Source organism: Phoca vitulina, unplaced genomic scaffold, assembly GCF_004348235.1.
Source record: "Phoca vitulina isolate PV1807 unplaced genomic scaffold, GSC_HSeal_1.0 scaffold25, whole genome shotgun sequence".
Taxonomy (NCBI): Eukaryota; Metazoa; Chordata; class Mammalia; order Carnivora; family Phocidae; genus Phoca; species Phoca vitulina.
In genome coordinates, this window is record NW_022589728.1 from 43,907,887 (window position 1) to 43,931,360 (window position 23,474).

Sequence of the window (23,474 nt, forward strand, 5' to 3'; positions counted from 1 at the left end):
GATGACACCAGTTTACCTAGAAGGGAGTTTAGACATCATCTGGTTGAGAGGTTTTTAGCCTGGGGGCCATGGACCAACAGAGTCCTTGGACAGACTTCACTGGGCCCATAATTTGGATGGGAAAAAAATTACATACTTTTTCACCAACCTCTAACTGCAACTGAGCATTTCCTTCTGTTATGATTGTAAACCACAAACCACAGGAGGAGTGGCAGCTCTGTGTCACCAGCAGAGACCACAGATATTTTCAGGGCACATTATGTAGTCAGAGATAATTCAAAATACGGCTGACATGCATCGCTACTTTGAAATTACACTAGTTAGGAGACCTCCCTTTCGACCTTGTTATTTTTTTTTTTTTTAAGATTTTATTTATTTATTTGAGAGACACAGAGATAGTGAGAGAGAGCATGAGCGGGGAAGAGAGGAAGAGGCAGGCTCCCCTCGGAGCAGGGAGCCCGACGCGGGGCTCGATCCCAGGACCCTGGGATCATGACCTGAGCCGAAGGCAGACGCTTGATTGACTGAGTCACCCAGATGCCCCATCGACCTTGTTATTCAGCGTTATTTTTTAAAGTCCATATGTTACTATATCCCTATAGTAACACTTTAAATATCTTGATAACTGAAGTTCAAATAATTGGCCTCCTTTCTTACCCTTTGCATTTACTTGTTTGTTTCTTGTGGTAATAGAGACACATAATGTAAGATTAACCATCTTAAACATTTTGAAGTGTACAATTCAGTGGCATTGAGAACCCTCACATTGTTGTGTAGCCATCATCACTGTCTGTTTCCAGAACTTTTTATCATCGCAAACAGAAACTACCTGTTAGGAAGTAATTCCCCATCTTCCCTTTCCCCAGGAACTTCTTTTCTACTTCCTGTCTCTATGGACTTGCCTATTCTTGATACCTCATATAAGTGGAGTGATATAATATTTGCACTTTGGTGTCTGACTTTTCTCACTTAGTATAACGTTTTCAAGGTTCATCTATGTTGTAGCAGGTGTCAGAACTCCTTTTTTATGGCCGAATAAAATTCCATTATATGTGTATCCATTCATCTATTGATGGACACGGGTTGTTTCTACCTTTTGGCCATTGTAAATAATGCTGGCATGAACACTGGCCTGCAAGTATCTGTTTGAGTCCCTGCTTCCAATTTTTCTTGGATGTATATCAAGGATGAAATTACTGAGAAATATGGTAATTCTATGTTTAACTTTTTTTGCGTGCGAGAGAGAACAGAAGCGTGTAAGTGGGGGCAGGGGGTGGGAAGAAGGGCAGAGGGGCAGAGGGAGAGGCAGAGAAAGAATCTTAAGCAGGCTCCACACCCAGTATGGAGCCTGACCCGGGGCTCGATCTCACGACCCTGAGATCATGACCTAAGCCGAAATCAAGAGTCAGATGCTTAAGCGACGGAGCCACCCAGGTGCCCCATCTACAATTAACTTTTTGAAGAACTGCCAAACTGTATTCCACAGTGGCTGCACCATTTTACATTCCCACCAGCAATGCACAAGGGTTCCAAATTGTCCATATTTTTACCAACACCTGTTATTCTCCATTTTTTAAATAGTAGCCATCCTAGTGGGTGTGGCATTTTCTGTTAGGCATTTAACAAGTTTATTCTGAGAAGGGGTCATGGGCTTCACCACACTGCCATGGAAGTCCTTGGTACAAATAAAGGTTAAGAAACTAGGATGAAGGAACCAAAGCCCAGAGATACTGTTACTTGTTCAAAGTGAAGTGATTCACCAGCAGCGCCTACGGCTTAGGACCAAGTCTCCTGGGGCTCAGAGGAGCTCTTTTCTCCTCCTACCACATAGTTTCTTCTCATGTAGACATTTGCCCCAGCCAGTGGTCAGACTGAATCAGGGCTGGAATAAAACCATCAATCAACCAGCCACTGAAGCTGAGGCAAGCCCCAGATGCAGATGAGACAGACATAATCCCTGTCCGCAAATGGCTGCCACGTAAAACTACCACACACAACCACAGCAGCTAAAGCTTTATTCACTCAACAAACACTGAGTGCCTTGTGTGAGCTCAAACTCCATGTTCAGCTGGAGTGTCTAAGGGGTATCCAAAGGGACATCCCTTGGAGATGCTCAACTGATAGTTTGGTTTATAGGTTAAAGTTCAGGAGGGGAAAAGAACCCTGCCTATGTTTCCTTTAAATACAGAATGGTGTCTTGAACTGTCGTTCCTTGATCGGGAGCCTCCGGCTCTGCAGAGAGCCCAAGATGTCTTCCTTTTTCCTAATAATCTCCTCAACCCATTTTCTTACAAGCTTCCAATCAACTGTGGCTCTTGGATCTTCCCACACCTGAAAAAACACTTGTCAGCTTGGTTTTAAAAATAACAGTAGCTAAACTGTGGAAAGAGCCAAGATCCATCAACAGATGAATGGATAAAGAAGATGTGGTATATATATACAATGGAATATTATGCAGCCATCAAAAGGAATAAGATCTTGCCATTTGCAACGACGTGGATGGAACTGGAGGGTATTATGCTGAGCGAAATAAGTCAAACAGAGAGGGACATGTATCATATGACCTCACTGATATGAGGAATTCTTAATCTCAGGAAACAAACTGAGGGTTGCTGGAGTGGGGGGTGGGGTGGGAGGGATGGGGTGACTGGGTGATGGACACTGGGGAGGGTATGTGTTCTGGCAAGCGCTGTGAATTGTGCAGGACTGTTGAATCTCAGATCTGTACCTCTGAAACAAATAATGCAATATATGTTAAGAAAGAAAAAAAGAAGAAAAAGAATGTAGCAGGAGGGGAAGAATGAAGGGGGGGAAATCGGAGGGGGAGAAGAACCATGAGAGACAATGGACTCTGAAAAACAAACTGAGGGTTCTAGAGGGGAGGGGGTTGGGAGGATGGGTTAGCCTGGTGATGGGTATTGAGGAGGGCACGTTCTGCATGGAGCACTGGGTGTTATGCACAAACAATGAATCATGGAACACTATATCTAAAACTAATGATGTAATGTATGGGGATTAACATAACAATAAAAAAAATTTAAAAAAAAAAAAGAAAAATAACAGTAGCTGACATTTAATAAACGTGAATGCTGGCTTTCCACTGTGTGACCATGAATAAGTAACGGAGCCGCCCTCTACACCAGTTGTCCCCCTTGTAAAATGGCAGTAATAACGAGTGGACATGCAGATAAACGGCTGGCATGGAGCCTGGCACAGAGTTAGCATTCAGTAAATGCCTGTTGTTGTGATTATCTATTTTAAAAGTTATTCTTAAAAAACACTTTGTACATTGCAAAGTGGAAATAACAGAGCCCCCTCTACTGTGACATCTTTAAATCTAGGAATTAGGTCTTTTCATCTCTGGGTCTAAAGCATCTGACATTGTAGCTTCTCAATAAATGTATACTGAATGAATAGTGAGAGGTGACATTTATTAATATTACTAGTATTATTAATTTGTATTTATCTATTTGAGCATTTACTAATTTAGATATAAAACAGCATTTTTTTCTTTAAACCTTAAATCAGATATTGGTCTTAGAGAAGAACCTCTATCAAGTTGATTACATGAGCATTTTAGAAAATATGCACACTTAGGAAAAGAGTTGAATACATTTAATTTTTTTAAACGTCAAAATCTGTACCATCAGAATCATTCCTTCATACATGGCATACATTTTTATTGAGCAGCTACTCTGCAGCAAGCTTGGTATCAGCAGAGAAATCTCTGGATTTCTTTTTGCAATTGGCTTAAGCTAAGCTAACAGTGGTTTTATGAAAAGATATTTAAGTATCTCACAAGAAGTCTGGAGGTCAGTGATTCCCAGTCGGTGGTGTAGCTCAGCTTTGTCATTGAGACCAGAGCTCCTTTTAGATTTCAGCTCTGTCATCCCAGGAGATTGGCTTTCCTTCCTTAGGCTTTTGCCTTGTAGTCACAAGATGACTGCTGCAGCTCCAAATATCACTTTGTTCCATGACCATGGTCAAGTCAGGAAGAAAATAAAGAGAAGAAAGAGGACTTTTTCATCCCTTGGTTCGTTCCTTTTATCAGAGACCAAAATCTTTTCTAGAAATTTCAGGGGAGTTTCCCTTACTCCCCACTGGCCAAAACTGGATTGCATGCTCATTCCAACTACCCAGTCTGGGAGTGGGATAACCACGACTGGCTTCGTTCAATAAGGACTCCTTCCTGGTGGGGTGGGACCTGCCCTCATGGAGCTCATGGCCACCTCTTTGCTGCTTGAAATCTTAAGCAAGGGAGCAGGAAGGGGTGGGGGAGAGAAATGAATTTTAAATAGTCAACCACTAGTGTTGTCTACTCTACTGTGTTAAGCCATTTTCTTGAAAGTACACAAAATAGATAGAAGGCAGTAATAATTAAGTTGAGAGATGGGAGGACAAGAAAAAGAATTACCCAAATGGTTGGTGCACATTAAAAAAACTAAAAAAGAATGTCAAAGCCTTAAACTTTATTACTGGATTTTTTTTGTTTGTTAGATTGTTTTGTTTGCAATTTGAGGCTTATATAATACATGGAAATGTATTAAATGCAATTTAAATGTATTTAATGCAATTTAAAACTTGTATAGTAAATGCTCTATGAATTTTTCTAGGAATCTTGAAACATAGCTGGCTGAAATCCATACATAATGTCCTTATTCTGTAGCATGCTGAGATTGATCCTATAATTTCCATCCTTTGGTACCGGTTTGGCCTCAAGAGTTAGAGTAAACATCCATCCCCAACCTTTAAACATTTTTTTAAACAGTTTATGTTATGAGAGTAGTATGTGCTTATTTTTGCCCTTGTTGTCTGTTGGATTCTCAGAGGTTCTCTCCTGCAAGAGTAGATTTAATCCTATTTCTCTATAATTTTAGAAATATAAATATCCAGTCATTTTGCTTCAAGTCTTTTTTTCCAGGACTAACCTTTGAGAGATGAAAGAGAGTTCTAAGAACTCTTCAAGTCACAGTCCGATGCTGGTTTCTTGTGTCACAGATGCCCAGATATGTACTTATTCGTTCATCCTTTCATTCACTCATCTCACAAAGAGTTGAGTCACCTAGCAGTGGGGGTCTTGGGAACACAGCAGGGAACAAAATAGGCAAAAATCCCTGACCTCATGGATCATGTATTCCAATAGAAGAGACAGATAATAAAAAATAAATAGGTAAAATATATATGAGAGAAGTTGGTAAATGCTACAGAGAAAAATAAAGCCAGAAGGAGGGATAGGAGTGCTGGGAGTGGGGGTGGGGAATTTTAGATTGTGATGGGGGTTAGGGGAGGCCTCACTGAGAGGGGGGCGCTTTCCACAGGCACCCGAAGGCGGGTGAGCGGATAAGTCACTGGATCCAGAATGTTCCAGGCTGAGGGAACAGTGCTAAAAGCATGCCTGAAGTGTTTAGAATTGCAATGCCAGTGTAGTGTGGCTTAGAGAAGTAACATGCGGGCCTTTGGGGGCCGTGTGTAGGACTTGGGCTTTTCTCTGAGAAAGATGGGAACCATGGGAGGGTTTTAAACAAAGGAGTGGGTGATTTCACTTGTGTTTAAAGAATCACTGTGGCTGCTGGACTGAGAACAGTTTGTAGAAGGGCAAAGGTAAATGCCAGTTGGGAAGCTAATGCCATCATTGCGGTGAGGGATGTTGGTGGAGGTGAGCGTCTCTGGAGTGTATGAAGGACTAAGAATTATTTTATTTTGTGGCAAGTCTCCCCAAACCTTCTTGAACAGTTCCAGTTACCGGGAATTTATAGATATAGCCAGCAGAGTTCCCTACAGTTACAACTAGGGAACATTAATGTAATATAAAGTCATGCAGCTTGCACCCTTGTCTAGTTGTGGTGTGTAAGTTTGTTGTTTCCCGTAGAATAATCATGAAGAGTATGAGTTCTAGACTCAGATTCCTGCATTCAAATCCTGGCTCTACCACTTTCTAACAATGTGACCTTGGGCAAATTACTCAAAACTCTCTGTGCCTCGGTTTTCCCAGCTGTTAAATGGGACAACAGGTTGTTGTGAAAAATAAGGAGTTAATACACGTTCAACATTTAGCATTTTATTGATATATAACCATTGTTCAATAAATATTAGCTATCATTATAGATATGGATATAACCATTTATAAAGGTCAAGGAACAGTTCTATTTAACTTATTTAACACCATGGTGTAAACTAGATTCAACTAGAACTGGAAAGGAACCGACGTGTCATTTAGTTCAACCCTAGAGATCAAAGTGACATAGCCAAAAAAGAAGAAGGTCATGTGGCTAATGTCACCTAGCTAACGGCAGAGCAGGGACCAGACCATGAATCTCTGGACTCCCAGTCCAGTGATTTCTGTGCTATGCCATGTTGCTTCCATATAGCCTTCCACATAATACCAGTGGGAATAATAATAATCATAATAACAACAATAAGTGATTTTTTTTGACTCTTACTTTGTGCCAGGCACCATTCTAAGTACTTTACACACATTAACTTACTTAATCCTCATGACAACCCTATGAGTCATTGTCCCCATCTGGTAGAAGAGGAAACTGAAGTTAGACGGAGCAGGTAACTTGCCCAGGATGGGAAGTGTGTGTTGGATGAGGGAGCGGGGGTGGCCTGAGAGTCAGGAGGCTGCCTTACCATTTTACCGCATGATCTATATTCTCCATTTGTAGAATAGGGAAATTTAATCCAGTCTTTAAGGTCCCTTTTCAGTTTTTTTAAAGATTTATTTATTTTACAGAGAGAAAGAGCATGCACGAAAGTGGGGGAGGGGCAGAGAGAGAGAGCATTTTCAAGCAGACTCTCTGCTAAGCACGGAGCCCGACGTGGGGGCTTAGTCTCACAACCCATGAGATCATGACTTGAGCTGAAACCGAGAGTCAGACACTTACCCGAATGAACCACCCAGGTGCCCCCCTTTTTAGTTTTAAAGTATGCGTATCCTAAGTACTTTGTGATTATCAGGTCTGTAACAAGTACCATTTTAGTTCATTAAACATGCTGTCTTATTAACTGATCTTCATTTTAATGATCAGCTGCAAGAAAGACTATTTGTAGAACAGCCTAGAAACCAAAGTCACCAAGGCTGTGAGGGATGCTTGAAATGTTATTCCTGGCTTCCATGGCAACCCTAACATAGGGCGTTAAGCTTAATGCAGTTGAGTACACTAGCTGGAGCTGAGTGTTCCCCCAAGCGCTGTGAGTGATGAGGAAACAAATAGCTGGCTCAATAGTTTTCCTTTTGTGTAATACACTGTCTCAGTGTATTTTAGGGAGTGGAGGCCTAGGCCAAGTTAAATAAGGATGGAGGAAATGAAGCATCGTATCAAAGTGGAGAGAGGACAGTTTCCAAAGGAGTTGGAGAATGAGAACAGTCTGGGTGCCTGGGGGAGTCACTGTGGAGAGAAGGATGGAGAGGCATGCAGAGGTTTCGGGGGAGGGGAAGAGAGTTGGCCCTACTTCCACAAAGCTTGGAGCGACTAGACCGTCAGGTGAGCTCTGTGAAGAGGACTGAGCATGCTCAGTTGTGTTTTTTTGTTCCAGTGTGTTTTGAGCGCTCAGTTGGAATCCACGGCGGATGAGTGAGTGGCAAGAAGGCAGACAAGTTGAGGAGTTGAGGGCACCACCCGCACCAGTGCGGGAAACAAAGCTCTCTAGGCATTTTAAGCAGAAAGGGATTTCATACTGGGAACGAGGTACTTACATAACTGTTGGAAAGGTCGGAGAAGTGGGATTCAGAGCCATCACACAAGAACTCATTGCTGGGATCAGGATGCTACTGCCACCACAACGGCATCTATGAAGCTGGTGAGCAGATACTAGAACACCAGGCCTGTCTCTCTACAGCCCTACTTGCTGGCAGAAGCAGCCTTCGCTTTGCTTCCTCCTTTGTGAGTATATTTAATTGGTGGTACCTAATTGCTACCCAAAACCCTAGCGGCAAGGGTGTCTGGGAAGTATGGTTCTTGTCTTTTTCGTTTCTGCAGTACTGGAAGCCTCCTGAGAGAGGTGAGAGTCAATGCCGAGTGCCAACTGACATTCAATCAATAGTTATTTCATTTGAAATCTGAATTAACCAGGCTGAGAGCTAGAGGTGGAGAAGTTGGGACACCTAAGAGAGATGAGTTTGGAGGGCCCAGCTGCTGACCTCAGCTCCCTGCTCCACCACTGAAAGTCCTTTGGGTACTCTCGCTCCAGGGTTAGATAACAAAGGGGCAGAAACTCAACTCCTAAAGATGAAGGAATTGTCTTAAAATTCTCTCTGGTGCCTTCTCTATTACTTTATACATGGAAGACATTAATTTATATCTGAGACCAGACTGGGTTCTTGAACGGAAGGGAAAGCAAGGGGTGCGGGCCTGGAGAGACTGGTTCTGGGTTGGGTCAGGGATGAAGAAGAGTGAAGTCTGGGCTGACTCAGGAGCCCTTAGGATATACCCTAAAGGAGGATGATAGCACATGTAAGACCCTTCAGTGGATCCCCACTGGCTCCTTAATGAAGTCCAAACTTCTTCTTTTTTTTTTTTTTTTGTAAGTAAGCTCTACACCCAATGTGGGACTTGAACTCACAGCCCCAAGATCAAGAGTCGTATGCTCTACCAACTGAGCCAGCCAGGCGGCCCATGAAGTCCAACTTCTTAATAGGAGGCACATGCAGCCCTCCCTCCATGGCCCTGTCATCCCCATCGTGTCCTTTGAGATCCTGCCAAACCACACCCCATGCAGTCCTGTGCCCACCTGTGCCCTACTCTGTTCCAGCCTCCACGACTTTGCTCACACTGACCCTTTGCCTAAAGCACCCAGCCCAACTTTGCCTGGCCAACACCTGCTCATCCGATAATCAGAGAATAATATTATAAAATAACATAGTACCCATCAGCTTCTCCAGCAATCTCCCTGTCCACCATCTTGGGATCAGTGTCCTCCTCTAGGCTCTCGTTGCTTATGTTTTTCATGAATCTTATGAATCTGTCTCCTTTCAAAGGTTGTCAGGTCCTCCCAGGCTGAGGTTGGTTCTTGTACTGTATCCCCAGCACCTGGCACAAAGAAGGGGGTTCTTGGCATAACTCAGCTAAACCAAAATGATGAAACAGGTGACTCCAAAGAGCAACTTTGTCTTTGCTGGTACAGGGCTGTGGAAACCTTCTGCCCCTTGCCTCCATGCGTGCCCACCCCCTCCCCTTCCAGGGACAGGTGTGCCAGACTCTGCCTCAGAGCCTCCTTTTCCTGGCTGGTATCTCGACCTGACCCTGCATCGCTCTTCACAGGTCTCTCTGCTTGGCTCCTGACTTCCATTAGCTGAACTACCAGAAAGCAGAGGAGGCAATTGCTCAATTTATTAAGTTAACCAGTTGCTTCTTTCAAGCTGCCTATGCTGTTTTCCACTTTGCAGAGAGAAGAAATCACCTGTTCCCCAGTACTTTCTCCACTCTCTCGTACTGGGGGGAGGGCAGGTTTTGTTTGAGTGTGTGTGTGAGTGTCTGTGTGTGTGTGTAGTTTACGATTTTAAGATATGAAGCATTTCTCAATTTGAGAAAGGAAGAAAGACAGTGAGAGGGGTTTTGATGGAGAATACCAAACTTACTCTGAACCTATTCAGTCAGCTCAATGAGTTTTAAAACCATTGATTATTTCAGGGCTTCTTTATACTTCTCTTTATCAATTGGGAGAATGCCTGTTTGTATGACAAACTCTGAGAGAAGTTGTGAGGGGGCATTTTTTTTTTTTTTTTTTTTTTAGTGAAACTTTAGCAAACTGCTGTACCTTGCAAGGAAATTCAGTTCACTGGAAATTGTTTTCTCCAGGGCTGAACTGGGGCAGCTTTCTCTTTGGCTCCTTTGCAAAGAAAATTGTCCAGGGTTCTGGAAACCCTGGTTGCTGAGCCTCGTATGATGTCTTTTCTTTCAGCTCATGTAGCAGTTACTAAAGGAGGCTGGTGTGATGTGGCATGGTTTTTCTTTTTTTCTTTTCCATTTTGTTGGCTCCTTGGTGCACACTCCCCGAGGGCCTTACCGAGCTGTGCTCCTAAAGGAATTTATGACAGTCAGCAGGGACGCCTGAAATTTGAGCTGGTGTCAATCCAGAATCCCTCCTTGCTACCCAAAAGATGCAAGCTCATTCACCAAACCTTCTTTAAAAAAGAACAACAAAAAAATCTCCTTGTGACATTGGAGAATATATTTTTGCATGAAAGCTTCCCAGGGTGTGTTTCCAGAGCCAGAGAGCATCCATCTCCCCCAGCCACATTCATCTCTGTCTGCTCTGCAAATGTTCTCCGTGATAGTAGCCTGGAAAAGTGTCCGCAGAGCAAACCTGACAGTACTGAAATTTCAGCTGCAGCCCGTGGACTTTGGTTCTGCTTTGTGGGTGTTGGAAAGAACTAAATAGAATAAGGGTTGACATTCTGACCCTATCTCATGCGTTCTTGAGAGAAGCACGTGGTACGTGGTGTCTTGAGTGGCATCCACTGCTTTTGGCACAGCTCAGTGGGACAAGCAGGCCTATGGTAAAGAACACACAGAAGGGAAAAGAAAACTAGAGGGGCTCCAAAGCCCCTATTTCCTTTCCCCTAGCCGTCTTCTACCTTCTTTCTTCCCCAACCAGGCATTCAAAGCAGGGTGAATGGGGGCAGAGGGGGAAGTCCACGGAAATCCCCTCCATCTGGATGTACCTGTTACTCTTCTCCTCAGGAGTTGGCCAAGAGGTAGAGCATGTATTTGTTCTATATTTTTGCTGTTCGTGTCTCCTCGTTCAGAATTAGTCTCTGGCGACTATTCTTTATGGTCGAGGGTTAGGCTGTTCTGGCTAAGCGTATGTTATGACCAGGATTACCAACTAATGATTCACCTTCCCCTGCCTCATTCTGCAAGCTTCTGTATGCTTGTCTCACCGAAACCCCGGACGGTAGCCCTCTGAGGCCAGGGACTGCATCTTCTCCCTGTCAGCATCCCCACAGCTCCAGACGGTATGAGGGGACCCCTTCCTAAGACTGTATTTTGCCCGTAGTGCCTTCAGTTCACTACCTTCTGGGTACCAGCCCTGAACGAGGCATGGGTGACACGAAGATGGATAAAGTGCAGCTGTGACCTCGGAGGTTTGTCCTACTGTTTTGTGGGTTTGCAGGCTGGTAAGTATGGTGTTTGCGGGATGACATCATTGCACGCTGTCATTAATAGTGCTTACTGTCCGCCTTGCCTGGTGATGCAGAAGGAACTTTTGGACACAGAAGGGCGCAGCAGGTGAATCCGGGGGACTAAGGCATGGTGCTGCTTCCCAGGGGCTGGCCCAGGGCAGAGAGTGAAGAGGACATGTACACGAGGGGGATGTGTCTTGAGTTGACCTTTAACTCCTGGGGCTTGTCCAGTCCCTGCTGCCAGTCCTCCTGAGATTTTGTCCAGGGAAAAATGTGTTAACTGGCAATGAGGAGGGTCACTGGGTAAGGCTCTTCTCTGGGACATTTTCTTGTTCAAAGGAGACTCTTTACATTAGGTCACCTACTGGGAAGCAGGGGCCACAAGGACAGGTACTAGTGTCAGACTGGCGCGGGTCTTAAATCTGCATTCCACCACCACTCATTTGTCCCATACCAGTGGTCTGGTTATTCAAACTCTAAGCCTCAGAATTGGGGGTAACAATGGTGCCTCCCTTATTTATTTTCTGAACCTAATTGAAAGGCAGGACATATCTGACATGAACATGATCTGACATTGGCACAGAATGTGGATCAGAACACGTGAGAAAACCCAGGATGTATGGTCGCCATATTTATAAGGTCTCTCCTGGTCTTAGGAAGGGGTCCCCTGATACCGTCTTCTCCTCTGGACTCTTGGATCTGTGGCCAGGGTCTCCCTGGCTCACATGCCCCTTGGGATAGAGTTCTCAGATGCGTTGTGTCCAAGAATCACCTGAAGGAATTACAAGTGCAGATTACTGGGCACAAGCCCCAGTGTTTCAGATTCACTGGGTCAAGGGTGCTGCCTGGGGCTTAGCATTTTAAATACACACCCGAGTAGTCTCTGATGTCATCACGACATTGAGGATACTGCTGTGGGTGTTCTATATTATATCTCCACTGACCAGCTCTCCCAGCTCATGGAGGGGGATCTGCACCTTCTCTCTTCCCTGCCTCCCCCCCCTCCCAGTCATAGGTGCACATCAAAGGGATGATGGAGCATCACGCCTGACACTATGTGGGTACCAGGGATTCATAGAAGATGCCACTTGTGGTTGGGTAGCCCCACGCATGAGATGCCGGGAGGAACATGCGCAGATAGAGGTAAATGGGGCAGGTACCAGGAGGCTCAGAGGAAGGCCTGATTTTGGCCAGTGTTGGAGGGCTGGGCATCTAAGAAGGGTTTTTAAAAAATAGGTGACCACAGGGTTGAGTCTTAAGCTGAAGAGGCAGCCCAGAGAGGATGTAGGGAACTACAGACCATTTGATATCACTGGGGTATAGGGTAGAGGGCAGGGAGTGCTGGGCTAAAGTGTTCATTAGTTCATTCTCCCGTGAACGTTATTGACCTTGCTGTCAGTGAACCTTAGAGTGGTGGCTTTTGAAGAAATTGCTCTGCTGAAACAGCATCCTGAGAACTTACAGCTGCCACATTCAGCTACGGTGACTCTGATCAATGAAGCTCACCAAAATATTCATGAATAGGAAATTTCTGTAAAGAGGGGAAGCGTGAGTTCCATTGGTCAGGAGAGTCTCTCTATTCTCTCAGGTGAGGAAAGCCATTGATGAGATGGTTGGGGCATTAAGATAGGGGCAGGGGATCTAACGGGCCTGATTGCAAAGTGTCAGGTTGGCAAATTGGTTTCACTCCCTAGTGGAGGCACCAGGTGGAGGGAACTCGGTGCTGTGTTAGGAGCTGTGCTGTGGCTGAACTTCGATTCTGAGCCTGGGATTGATTGGGGGATCTCACAGGTGCCAGCACTGGAAGCCTGGGGGACAACGTGCAAAGCTTGGGATCTGCCGTCCTGCCTTGAGATTTTATCACATGACTGGTTGTCAATCCAGATGTTCTTTTCCTATGGCTTATACACTTGGGTTTTTGAGCCTTGTGTGCAGGGCTTGACATTTATACCAATTAGGTTTCATCTTGTTAGCTTTGACTCATTATTCCTGCACTCAGAAATCCTTTCTGCCCCTGACTCTGTTGTTCAGCTTATTAGCCATTGCTCCCCGCATCTCGTATATAATGGTGTATAGAGAATCATAAGTGCCCCAGAATTTGGAAACATGTTTGGAAAATCTTACCAAGTGGGGAATGATTTGCTAATGAGGCCAAGGTATGTTTTAGATGCCATGAAGTAGTCCAGGGTGTTTCTCTAATAGAAGGTAATCAAGTTTTCAGGGTATTCCCCAGTGGTTCTTTAGGAAGATGTGAGTAGAGCATAATGGATTCAAAGAAGGCCAGAGCTCATCAGCAGCACTGCCGCATGTCTGGCAGGAGGTCCTGCAGCGGCTGGTGACTGACTAATAAGGGGACTGGAGAGGGAGGGTTGGACCGTCGTCCTTCCAGCCCGGGCCAAGGAGCACATGCCCCAGTCAGGTGCCCTAAATACAGGGGAGTTTCCGGTTAAGTCACATTGGGGGCAAAAATGAAAAAATAGGCTAACTTGCCTCTGAAATGTCCATGAAATCACCTCTAAGTCCTAACAACTAGTCACACTCTGGAGGCACGTGTCAACAGAGCCACACGAAGCGGCCCTAGGGGCCCCATGTCAGGCCTCTGTGGGCACCTCTGAGGCCACACTGAGCACGACGCTGGGTCGGACTGCGGTGCCCTTCTACTTGGCAGTCTCTTTCTCTCTGGCTGTCCGTCTTTGACCAGCCCATATACTTCAGTTCACAGACGCGAAATGCCTTCAAAGCCCACAAGTTGGGCAAACAAGTGTCCCTTACCGTTGAACCTGAGCCAGGACAATTTTAAGTAACATTCCCACTCCAGCAGGATTCCAGTGTGCAACCCTAGAGTGATTTCCTCTGCTCAGGGTTGCAGACTTGTCACTAATCAGCCTCCTTGTGCCTCTGGGATGCAATCTCCTCGGCTCTCCCTCACACCTGCCCCATCCTGCAGTTTCCCCTGGCGCCTTGCTCCTACTGGCCTCTCAACAAGCACTTGTCGGGGGAGTGAGAATGGGAATGACCGACAACCTGGTGTACGGAGCTGCTGCTATTCAGGGAGGCAAGCATCTGTTTTATCATTCTATTACATTTTTAAAAATGCAAATAGGCATGTAGCAGGCAGAAGTACTTGGCAGGAGGCAGGCAAGTTGGAGCCACAGCTTTCAGGCTGGGATTCCAGGGAAGGAAAGAACTGACCCCAGAAAGCAGGTGCGGTCCCGGGGCATCTTGGGTATGCTGAGGATGGCAGGTCTAAAAGGACAAAATCCTTCCTGAGTATTGCTTGGCGGTTAAGAGCACGGGCTACAGAGCCAGACAAGGTGGGGTCAGATCCTGGCTCCCCTACTTCCTAAGTGTGAGACCCTGAGCTAGTTATTTAGCCTTTCTAGGCTCACTGTCCTCAACTGTAAAATGGGAATAGTAATAGTACCTACTCGCTAGGGTGGGTGTAAAGAATAAATAAGCCAACACCTGGAAAGTATTCAGAACAAGTGCTCAATAAAGAGTAGCTATAAATTATTATTATATTCTCTTGAGCTTCACAACATCCCTGGGAGGTATTATTATCACCATTTCACAGAAGAAGAGGAGAGGGAGGGTTGGACCGTCGTCCTTCCAGCTCTGAGGGTCAGAGAGGTCAAGGAGAGGCTCAAGACCACATGGGCAAAAAGTGGCAGAGGCTGGACTTACACTGAGGTCATAGGACTATATGTCACTTCACTAAGCATTTCAGAGCCCCTTTTGAGTCTCTGCATGAAATCATTTTACCCTGGTTATAGATATTCACATACTTTCCTTCTCCAAGCATGCTTTGATCTTCCCAGGCAGATGGCACCAAATATTTGCTGTACAATTCCACGGCCATGATTGAATTTACCCAGAGCAAGGAGGCTGATTAGTGACAAGTCTGCAACCCTGAGCAGAGGAAATCACTCTAGGGTTGCACACTGGAATCCTGCTGGAGTGGGAATGTTACTTAAAATTGTCCTGGCTCAGGTTCAACGGTAAGGGACACTTGTTTGCCCAACTTGTGGGCTTTGAAGGCAAGCTGACAGAACTGAAGTGCAGTAGACAAGGTCCAGACTGTCACTTTGTGGTTCAAGGGATGACATTTTATGATGTGCCCACAAACCCTCATCCCGTGCTATTGAAAGTCTGTCAGTGAGGGGCCAGAGGAAGATTGTGTGCTCTTCTCCCAGGCTAGGGAGACAGGGATGCTGTTTATCAGAACCAGTTTGTGAAAGGAACACACACAGAGGAGAGTCCATTTTCTGGAAACACCTCTTAGCAGTCCCCATGTGGAAAAGCTGTGGGGCTCTTCCCAAGCATCTGTAGAGCTCATATTGTAAGGCCACCTGTATGGAGAATTTTCCAACGTGCCCACCATGAGATGGTGGAAGAGCCATCAGTATAGTCCCAGGTCTGACCCTAATGAGCCGTCATGTCTCTGAGCCTCAGTTTCCCCTTCTGTAAAGTGAGTGACTTGGACTTTATTTAGACGCCTCCAGCTCTAACAGTTTATTAGTCTATGAGTGTGTGAACCAAAGTTCAAAAGTGGCCGTACATCTAGAATCTGTGACTCTATTAGCAGGAGCCACACCTGCTCCAGAACTTTTTGACTTTGTGGTTTTCATCCACCTGCTTGAACTGACTGCTCTGGTTCAATCCCTTCCACCTGAAACCTTGCCCCACCACCCAGAATTCCATTTAATTCTACAAATGTTGACTCAAGACTGACTCTGTTCCCACCTACATGGTTGGGAAGATGAATGAGACTAGTTTCCCACTTTGGGGAATTCACAGTGAGATGGTGAAGTCCAGACTTGCCAGAACATCTTTTCTCCAGTACCTAAACTAGTACCTAAACTAGTGGTTCTCTCTAGTACCTAAACTAGTGGTTCTCAAAGTGCTCTGGACCAGCGCCATTGACTTCACCTGGGAACTTGCTAGAAATGCAGATTTTTCTGGTGCCACCCTAGATCTACAGGGTCAGAAGCTCTGGAAGTGTGGCTCACCGATCTTAGTTTTTAATGCTCCTCCAGGGGATTGGGAGGCCCCTCCAGTTTGAGAACCACTGAACTGGTCCTCTCGGGGACAAGCTGCAAGACTGGTTCTGAGCCCTTAAGGGATCTGAGAGGTTGTCTTGAAGAAAACTCTGTTACCTGGGCTTCGAGGCCTCACTTTCCACTCACAGTCACAGGTCCCTTGGAACCTCCAACAACATTTTAAAACTTTGTGGTGTTTTTGTAAATGCCCAGGCATTGTGGAAATGATACACTTGTTTTGATGGGAACTAATCCAGTTTAGCACATCATTCCCCATGGAACCTCCAGGCTTCCCTTTAAATTGACTGTGATGCTTGATGGGATGTTGATACCGTGACTAAGACCCACAGCAAGAATCCCAACCCCAGAGGACCTCCTGCTTCCAAACTTCTCCAGAGGAAGAGTTCTTAGGGGGCCAGTGTGCTGTCTCCTCTCCCCCTTCCAAGCAGCCTTTCCTTCATATCTCCCTCTGTCTGAGCCCGGTTTCAGTTCCCCTCAGCAGGCAGAGGTTCCTGGGCCACATTCTCCCTGCCGTAAGCTCACACATCAGTGGTGGGGTGTGGGTGGCTCCTGGAGAGGGGCCAGCCTGGGCCCTGGGACCTGCGGGTCTGTCATCCATGGCTCTGACCAAGGGCTGTATGCTGGACCATAGGCACCTTTGCAAATATTAGAAGAGGCACCCCTTCTAGGTGCTTCTCAGGGTGGGTGCAGCCCTGGGGGCTCAGAGTTGGGCTGGATTTCAGTCACTTGCCTCGTAGGGCAGGTGTCTGTGGGCAACATGGACTACACGGCCAGGAATAGCAGGCTTCTCCCCCGGAGCCTGGGCCCGGCCGGAGAGAAGTGGGGGGCGGTGTGGGCAGACAAGAGGGTTCCCACACCCGGGGCCCAAGGCCACCCTCTTCCCCCTGAATTCTCACTATCGCCTAATGTGGTGGGTGTTGGTGTGTCTCCATATAGGTTTTTTCCTACATTAGAAGAGATTTTCCAATATTTGGCGCCTCCATTTTCTCATGTATCCAATGGGTATGACACCCTACTTTCCTCTTAAGAGCTTGTTCTGAAAATCAAATGAGACCATAGTGGTGAATGCGCTCTGGAAAAAGGATTTGAAAACATCCCACAAATGTCAGGTTTTATACTGATCTTTCTCCCAGAGTCCTCAAAGGCGGTTTCTGGGGCCTCTGGTTTGAGAAACTCACCTTGAACTCACACAGCCCCACGTTAGATGTAGGTGCAGCACAGGTTGGTCTCCTGCCAGGATGCTGGTGTTTGGGGGTGCTTCCTTGCCCCCAGATCGGAAGACTTACGAGGCCACAGTGGACGAGGTGTGTGTGCAGGCACTTGGGGCGAGTCAGAACCTGGCAAGCCGGCCTGGACAGGATGACTACATGGGCCTTCCCCACTTTTCATTTTGATGACTGGGTTCACTGTTCCATATTTGGCTTTCTCTCTCTTTCTTGCAGCTGTGGTGATTGGGATTTAGGGAAAGCATTTGGGATCCCTTTTCTAATCCCTGTCAAATCTGGATTTAGCTACAGAGTCTGGGAAGGGGAGGAGGGCCTCCCCCCATCCCCCGCCCCTGGCTGAAGGCAGTAGCTCGGAACATGGGAGAAATTCCAATAGGGAGGCCCAGCCTCCACCCTCTGAGGCAGGAGGCCTCTCATCTCATTCCCTATCAGCCTCTTCCCAGAATGTGATGAGTTTCGTCCACAGACTCAAACCCCTTCTAGCCTTCTTATTTGGGGGCTCTGAAGGAATAAGTATGGTGGGGGTAGGGGAGAGACTTAACGTTTGCCTGTTTCCCATTTTACAGTATCTTTGGTTGAAATGTCTCTTGGTCAGTCCCTTTTCCAGTTCCACTATGCCCCCCCCCCCCCCAGTTGAGGTTGCATCCCCCTCTCAGACAGATTAGTGCAGCAATCGTCTGCATCACCCTCAATTGACTTATGTCACCTCCCTACAGGCCAGCTAAGGGACATAATATGCTGCTACTGTATTCTGCCCATCGCCTGTGGCATCACGCACACACTTCTCAGGCCCTTCATGGCGGGCTTCAGGTTACCTCCAGCTCCATTCCTATCTGCACCTCCTAGCATTTCCTTTGTCCCTTATTCCACTTCCGCCATATTCCCGCCATCTTAGGCTTCTGCTCATGTGTCTCTCTCCATGTGTTTCCTTCTCTCGATCCAAACATTGCATAAAACTAGTTCATGTCCTGTCCCCCTGACCCCAGCCCACTAACATCCCTGTTCTCTGAACAACCGGTGTCAGCACCACACTGCTTCACTTGTTCCATTAGTTCAGTTCCCAAGGTAGATCGTAAGCTCCTTGACATTGGTTATTGGCTTGTTGTATAGCCCCTGTAGTATCCAGGCAAGCTTATGTGGCATGCAGTAAATAATCAAATCGTGTTGACCCTGATCAGGTGTCTTCCCCACGTAAAAACTGTATGGATGACTTTCTAGGAACTGAAGTGTTCGTTTATCTTGCAAAAATAAATAGTATCTGTTTGTAGCCAATACTCATGATCACCCGGTCATGCATCTTATACCCTTACAGCTTCCCCGAGTGGGGAAGAAAAACCAGGGAAGATTGGAGTTCCGAGAGGTGATTCCCCAGCCCTGGGATTTCCAGTAACAGCCAGCCTGCACTGGCCCTTGGCGCTCCTCTCATGAGTTTGACCTCTCCTCTTTCCCCAGAGAGCTCCTGTGAGAATAAGCGGGCAGACCTGGTCTTCATCATCGACAGCTCCCGCAGCGTCAACACCCATGACTACGCCAAGGTCAAGGAGTTCATTGTGGACATCTTGCAGTTCTTGGACATTGGCCCTGACGTCACCCGGGTGGGCCTGCTGCAGTATGGCAGCACCATCAAGAACGAGTTCTCCCTCAAGACCTTCAAAAGGAGGTCTGAAGTGGAGCGCGCCGTCAAGAGGATGAGGCACTTGTCCACGGGCACCATGACGGGGCTGGCCATCCAGTATGCCCTGAACATTGCATTCTCAGAAGCAGAGGGGGCCCGGCCCCTGAGGGAGAATGTGCTGCGGGTCATAATGATCGTGACCGATGGGAGGCCACAGGACTCCGTGGCCGAGGTGGCTGCAAAGGCACGGGAGACCGGCATCCTGATCTTTGCCATCGGTGTGGGCCAGGTGGACCTCAACACACTGAAGGCCATCGGGAGTGAGCCGCATGAGGACCACGTCTTCCTAGTGGCCAACTTCAGCCAGATGGAGTCACTGACATCCGTGTTCCAGAACAAGTTGTGCAGTAAGTCCTGCTCTTCTGTGGCTCTTTCAGGGGGAATCATTAGGATTTCGTCTTTCATCTTCCAGTGTAGATTCTGTGCTACCTCGTCCCAGGTACTGCCCTGGTAAGGGTGTTCGGCAAAGGCCAGGATAGACACAGCGTTCTCTTGGGGTTACACACTGGCCAAGGAGACAGATAGTAAGGATATAATGACACAGGTAAGTAAGTAACTGCCATTTTAACAGTGGCATGGAGGAAGAATTCAGGGCAGGACCTAACCTTGGCCAGGGTGCTCAGGGAGAATTCCCTGCGGAAAGGACGGTCAAACCCAAGCTGCTGAATGAGTATGAGTAGATAGGTGAAGTTTTTCTCCAGCACATTGGACTGCCCTGGCATTCCCTAAGTTAGAGTTCACGAGTTGGAGTAGAGATGGGAACCGGAGGGCAAAAAAAAAAAATACCATAATGTCTCCTTGGATGGGGTCTAATACCAAGCAGTATTGCCCCACGGTGATACAAGTGGTGGAGGTTTTCTCCTCGGAGCGGCCCAGTGCACAGGGAGGATGGAGCTGCAGTCCCCTCCTTCTGCAAGGGGGATGCCTCCCCACGTCCTTGAGCCGCTTCTGCTGCAGGCTCTTCCGCCCTCTCTTGCTTTCCAACCCTACTCTCCACAAGGTTTTGCTCTCCTTCCTTGCTGGACGGCTCTCAGTGACCTGCGCCCGGAGCTCCTGCCTCAGCTTTTCCCTGTGGGCCAACTTGCCCTCCTTCCAGTTGCCTGCTTCTGCCCCTGGCTTCCTGTCCTTTCCTCCTCCAGGAGGGCAGGGGCCCAGGCGGCACACTCAGTCTCCTCACTAGTCCCTGGAAACTGGAAACGTGCCTCCTGGCCTGGTAAACTGTCCAGTCCTGCCTTGCCCACCTCCATTTGTCCCTGTCCCCTCCAACTGCCATGCTTCTTTGATGGGAAAGCAAAAGGAAATGTCTATTTTGAAAGGACTAGTGTTCCCCAGGAGTATCTGTGGAGAATGAGCTTAAGGACTAGACTCATCTCCAGCTCCTCTGGAGCAGGACCCTGGCCCTCTGGGGGCCCTGAGGACTCTGACCCTGTTCTCAGACTCTGACACAGCCTAAGGACCCCCGTTCCCCTGACCAAAGCCTCAGGGAGGAAAAACTGTGTTTTGCTGTGTCTTAAAAAAAAAAAAATTCCCTGAGAACTAACATCAAAAAGCAGAGACTCCATTGTTTCTTGATTCCCAAATCAAAAGATTTACTTAGAAAAATAAATAAATAAATTTATTTTTTTGGAGAAATTCCAATAGGGAGGCCCAGCCCTATATTATTATTATAAATAAATAAATAAATAAAACCAATGCCCTGAAGGCAAAAGAACTTTTTTCTCTGCAGTGTCACTTGGAGAGTTTTCAAAAGTGCCATTAGGCCCAGGCGCCGCAGAAGGGCGGTCCTCTGGCCGAGAGTCACCCGGTTGACTTCAGCCAGTAGAATGCTCTGCAAACATGTTAAGGTTTATGACTTTAAATGACTTCTGCAGAATTTATGTTCCCTTTTCCTGGAAATATTAAAACAGAAACTGGTTCCATAACCGTTTTGATGGGTTTATTCATTTGTCTCGGAAAATGTCAATGGAGGCATTCTTTCAGAAGCGCTCTGGATTGATTGGCAAATGGAAAGACAGGAGGAGGCGGAGGCTGTGGGCTTGTCTGAAGAACCTTCCCTGTGTGCTTTATGGTCAGGCAGCAAAATTAAAAGGCCTTTTCGATCCTCCTCTCCACACTTTGTAGTCATCCCGAAGCTCTAAGAAAATACCAGTATTATGCCATTCGTTGGTTTGTGTGGCCTGAGAGCGGAATCCCCCTGCCCGCCCGCCCCGCAGGAGACCAGCTCCGCTCCCACCGCATCGCGGGTGTCTGCAGACCCGCCAACCCTCTTAGAGGGTTGAGGAGGCCCCGGGGCCTCTTTATCAACCGTGCAGTAAAGAATGCAATAACTAGTATTTGTAAAGCACTCGCCTTCTGTTCTTGTGTTGGATCCTCACGAAAATCTGGGGGAGGCAACACAACAGCATCCCTGCCTCTTTGCACCTTCATAAACTGCTCAAGTGAATTCCCCGAGAACAAACAGCCAGGCGTCGGTGGGTTCTGCTTCCAAAGTTCTGGCTCACTTCACTCCTCCGCACGTCGGGGGTTCTAAATTCCTCTTTTAAGGTAAACCATTTTCTGATGCCCTCCCCCACCCAGCCACGCTAGGTAAATCAGCTTTGAGGTTGGCATTCGTCTCAGAATTTGACCGGGAGCCTTTGTAGGATTGGCGGGGGGTGTGGGGTGGCGGGAAGGAGACTCAAAGCTCAGCGTCGCCCCCTGCCGGCTGTACGGTGCTTTGCAAATCTGTAAAATGGGGATTTTACCTCCAGACTCCATGTGTGAACGGGCGTTATCAACTGTAGAGCTCTATTCAGTGTGCACCGTGTTGTGTGTGATTGCAGTCAGCTACACGGAGGACCAGCAGGCGAGGCAGATGGCCTCAGTTTTGATCTGCACTCCAATTATCAGACACCAGCAATGAGCGTCTTCCAAGTTCCAGGCATCTGTGAGGTTTTGGAAGTTTCATTTGTTCCTTAAACATCAGTTGAACTACACTCTGAGAATAACAGCTAATTTTGTCCTGGGCTAGGCACTTTCCATTTTTCCTTTCATTTAATACTTGTAACAGGCTTATGAGGCAGGTGCTGTTATTATTCCCATTTTACAGAAGTGGAAACTGAGGCTTAGAAAGGATAAGCAACTTCAAATAACAGGGTTGGAGATTCAGATTGCAGGCTCTCTGGCCCAAGCTCTTACCCTCCAGGTGCCAGGCCCGAGGGTTTCAGGCTGGTGGGAAGATGCTCTCATCACAGAGAAATGGGATGGCAGCTATCCAAAATGTGCACTTTGGAAAGTCACCTGGCACTGAGGGACCTCTGATCAGAGAACACCTGGGTCTCTCTAGGGGCTCCAGGAGGGCTTTAGAAAGGAGATGATAATAATAATCATCACCATTTACCATATCAATATATAATATATATTATAATAATAATATTATGATATTAATATCATAATACTAATGCGCTGGTTTGAGCTATTAGCATATGTTAACTTATTTTATTCACACAATAAATCTGTGAAGTAAGTGCTCTTACAACTCTCATTTTACAGAAGAGGAAATTGAGACCCAGAGAGGTTCAATGACTTGTCCAAGGTCACACAGCACTGTGGTAGAGTTGAGATGTAAGCCCAGGCATTCTGGCTCAGAGCCTACATCTTGATCGCTGTGTGCTACATACACTTGACAGATGAGTAGGAGTTTCCTGGCTACTTGGGGAGGTGGGGTTGCGCCACGGGCAAGAAGCCAGGAAAGGAAAGATATTTTCGATTGATTTTTCTATGTCATTGAAACAATAACAACAGCAGCAAAGAACTAGTCCAGATTCTCTCTTAGTTGTAACCTGCTAAGGAGACATGACCCACAGTTTGAAAAATGCGGACGAAGGGGTAGGCAGGGAAGGGGAGGCCATGGTACAGCTAAGGAGAGGATTTCAGAGGGAAGAAGGACTGAGGCTCTGTGCTTCCAGCAGAGCTGAAAAACGCTGCTGGATCTGTGGATCGCAGGAGACAGGCAGTCTTTCTGTGTGATCAAAGCAAGAAACTTTATTGTAAAACTAGGAAGAGTTCAGGCTCTGGAGCCAGACTGCCCTTGAGTGGGAGACCTGGTTCTGGCTCTCACTGGCTGTGTGGACGTGAACTTGGGCACAGCGGTGGCTTTATATCCATGGGCAGTAAATTCCCACACCAGCCACAGCAAGGGGGAGAATGCTGAGGTTGCATTCTCAGGCCACCCCTGAGAGCACCAGAGAGACTTGGAAACAAGGTATCCTGTGAATTGAGGCCCTGTCTACAAGATGACCAAAACCTACACATCCTAGGGCCTACCATTTTTGCCACCCAGGGAGAGAGGACACTGAATCTAGGGACTGACAAACACAGGTCTATCCTGAGCTTTCTGATGACTC

General features: G+C 46.9%; 1 protein-coding gene across 2 annotated transcripts in view; it reads left to right on the forward strand.

Annotated features, from left to right (window-relative positions):
* MATN2 (matrilin 2) overlaps positions 1–23,474 on the forward strand; it is a 128,699-nt gene that overhangs the window by 21,243 nt on the left and 83,982 nt on the right. For both annotated transcript variants that reach the window (XM_032421582.1, XM_032421581.1), the window contains exon 3: positions 18,867–19,436. In XM_032421582.1, the coding sequence (XP_032277473.1) occupies positions 18,867–19,436 (570 nt within the window). The remainder of the gene's footprint in view (positions 1–18,866; positions 19,437–23,474) is intronic.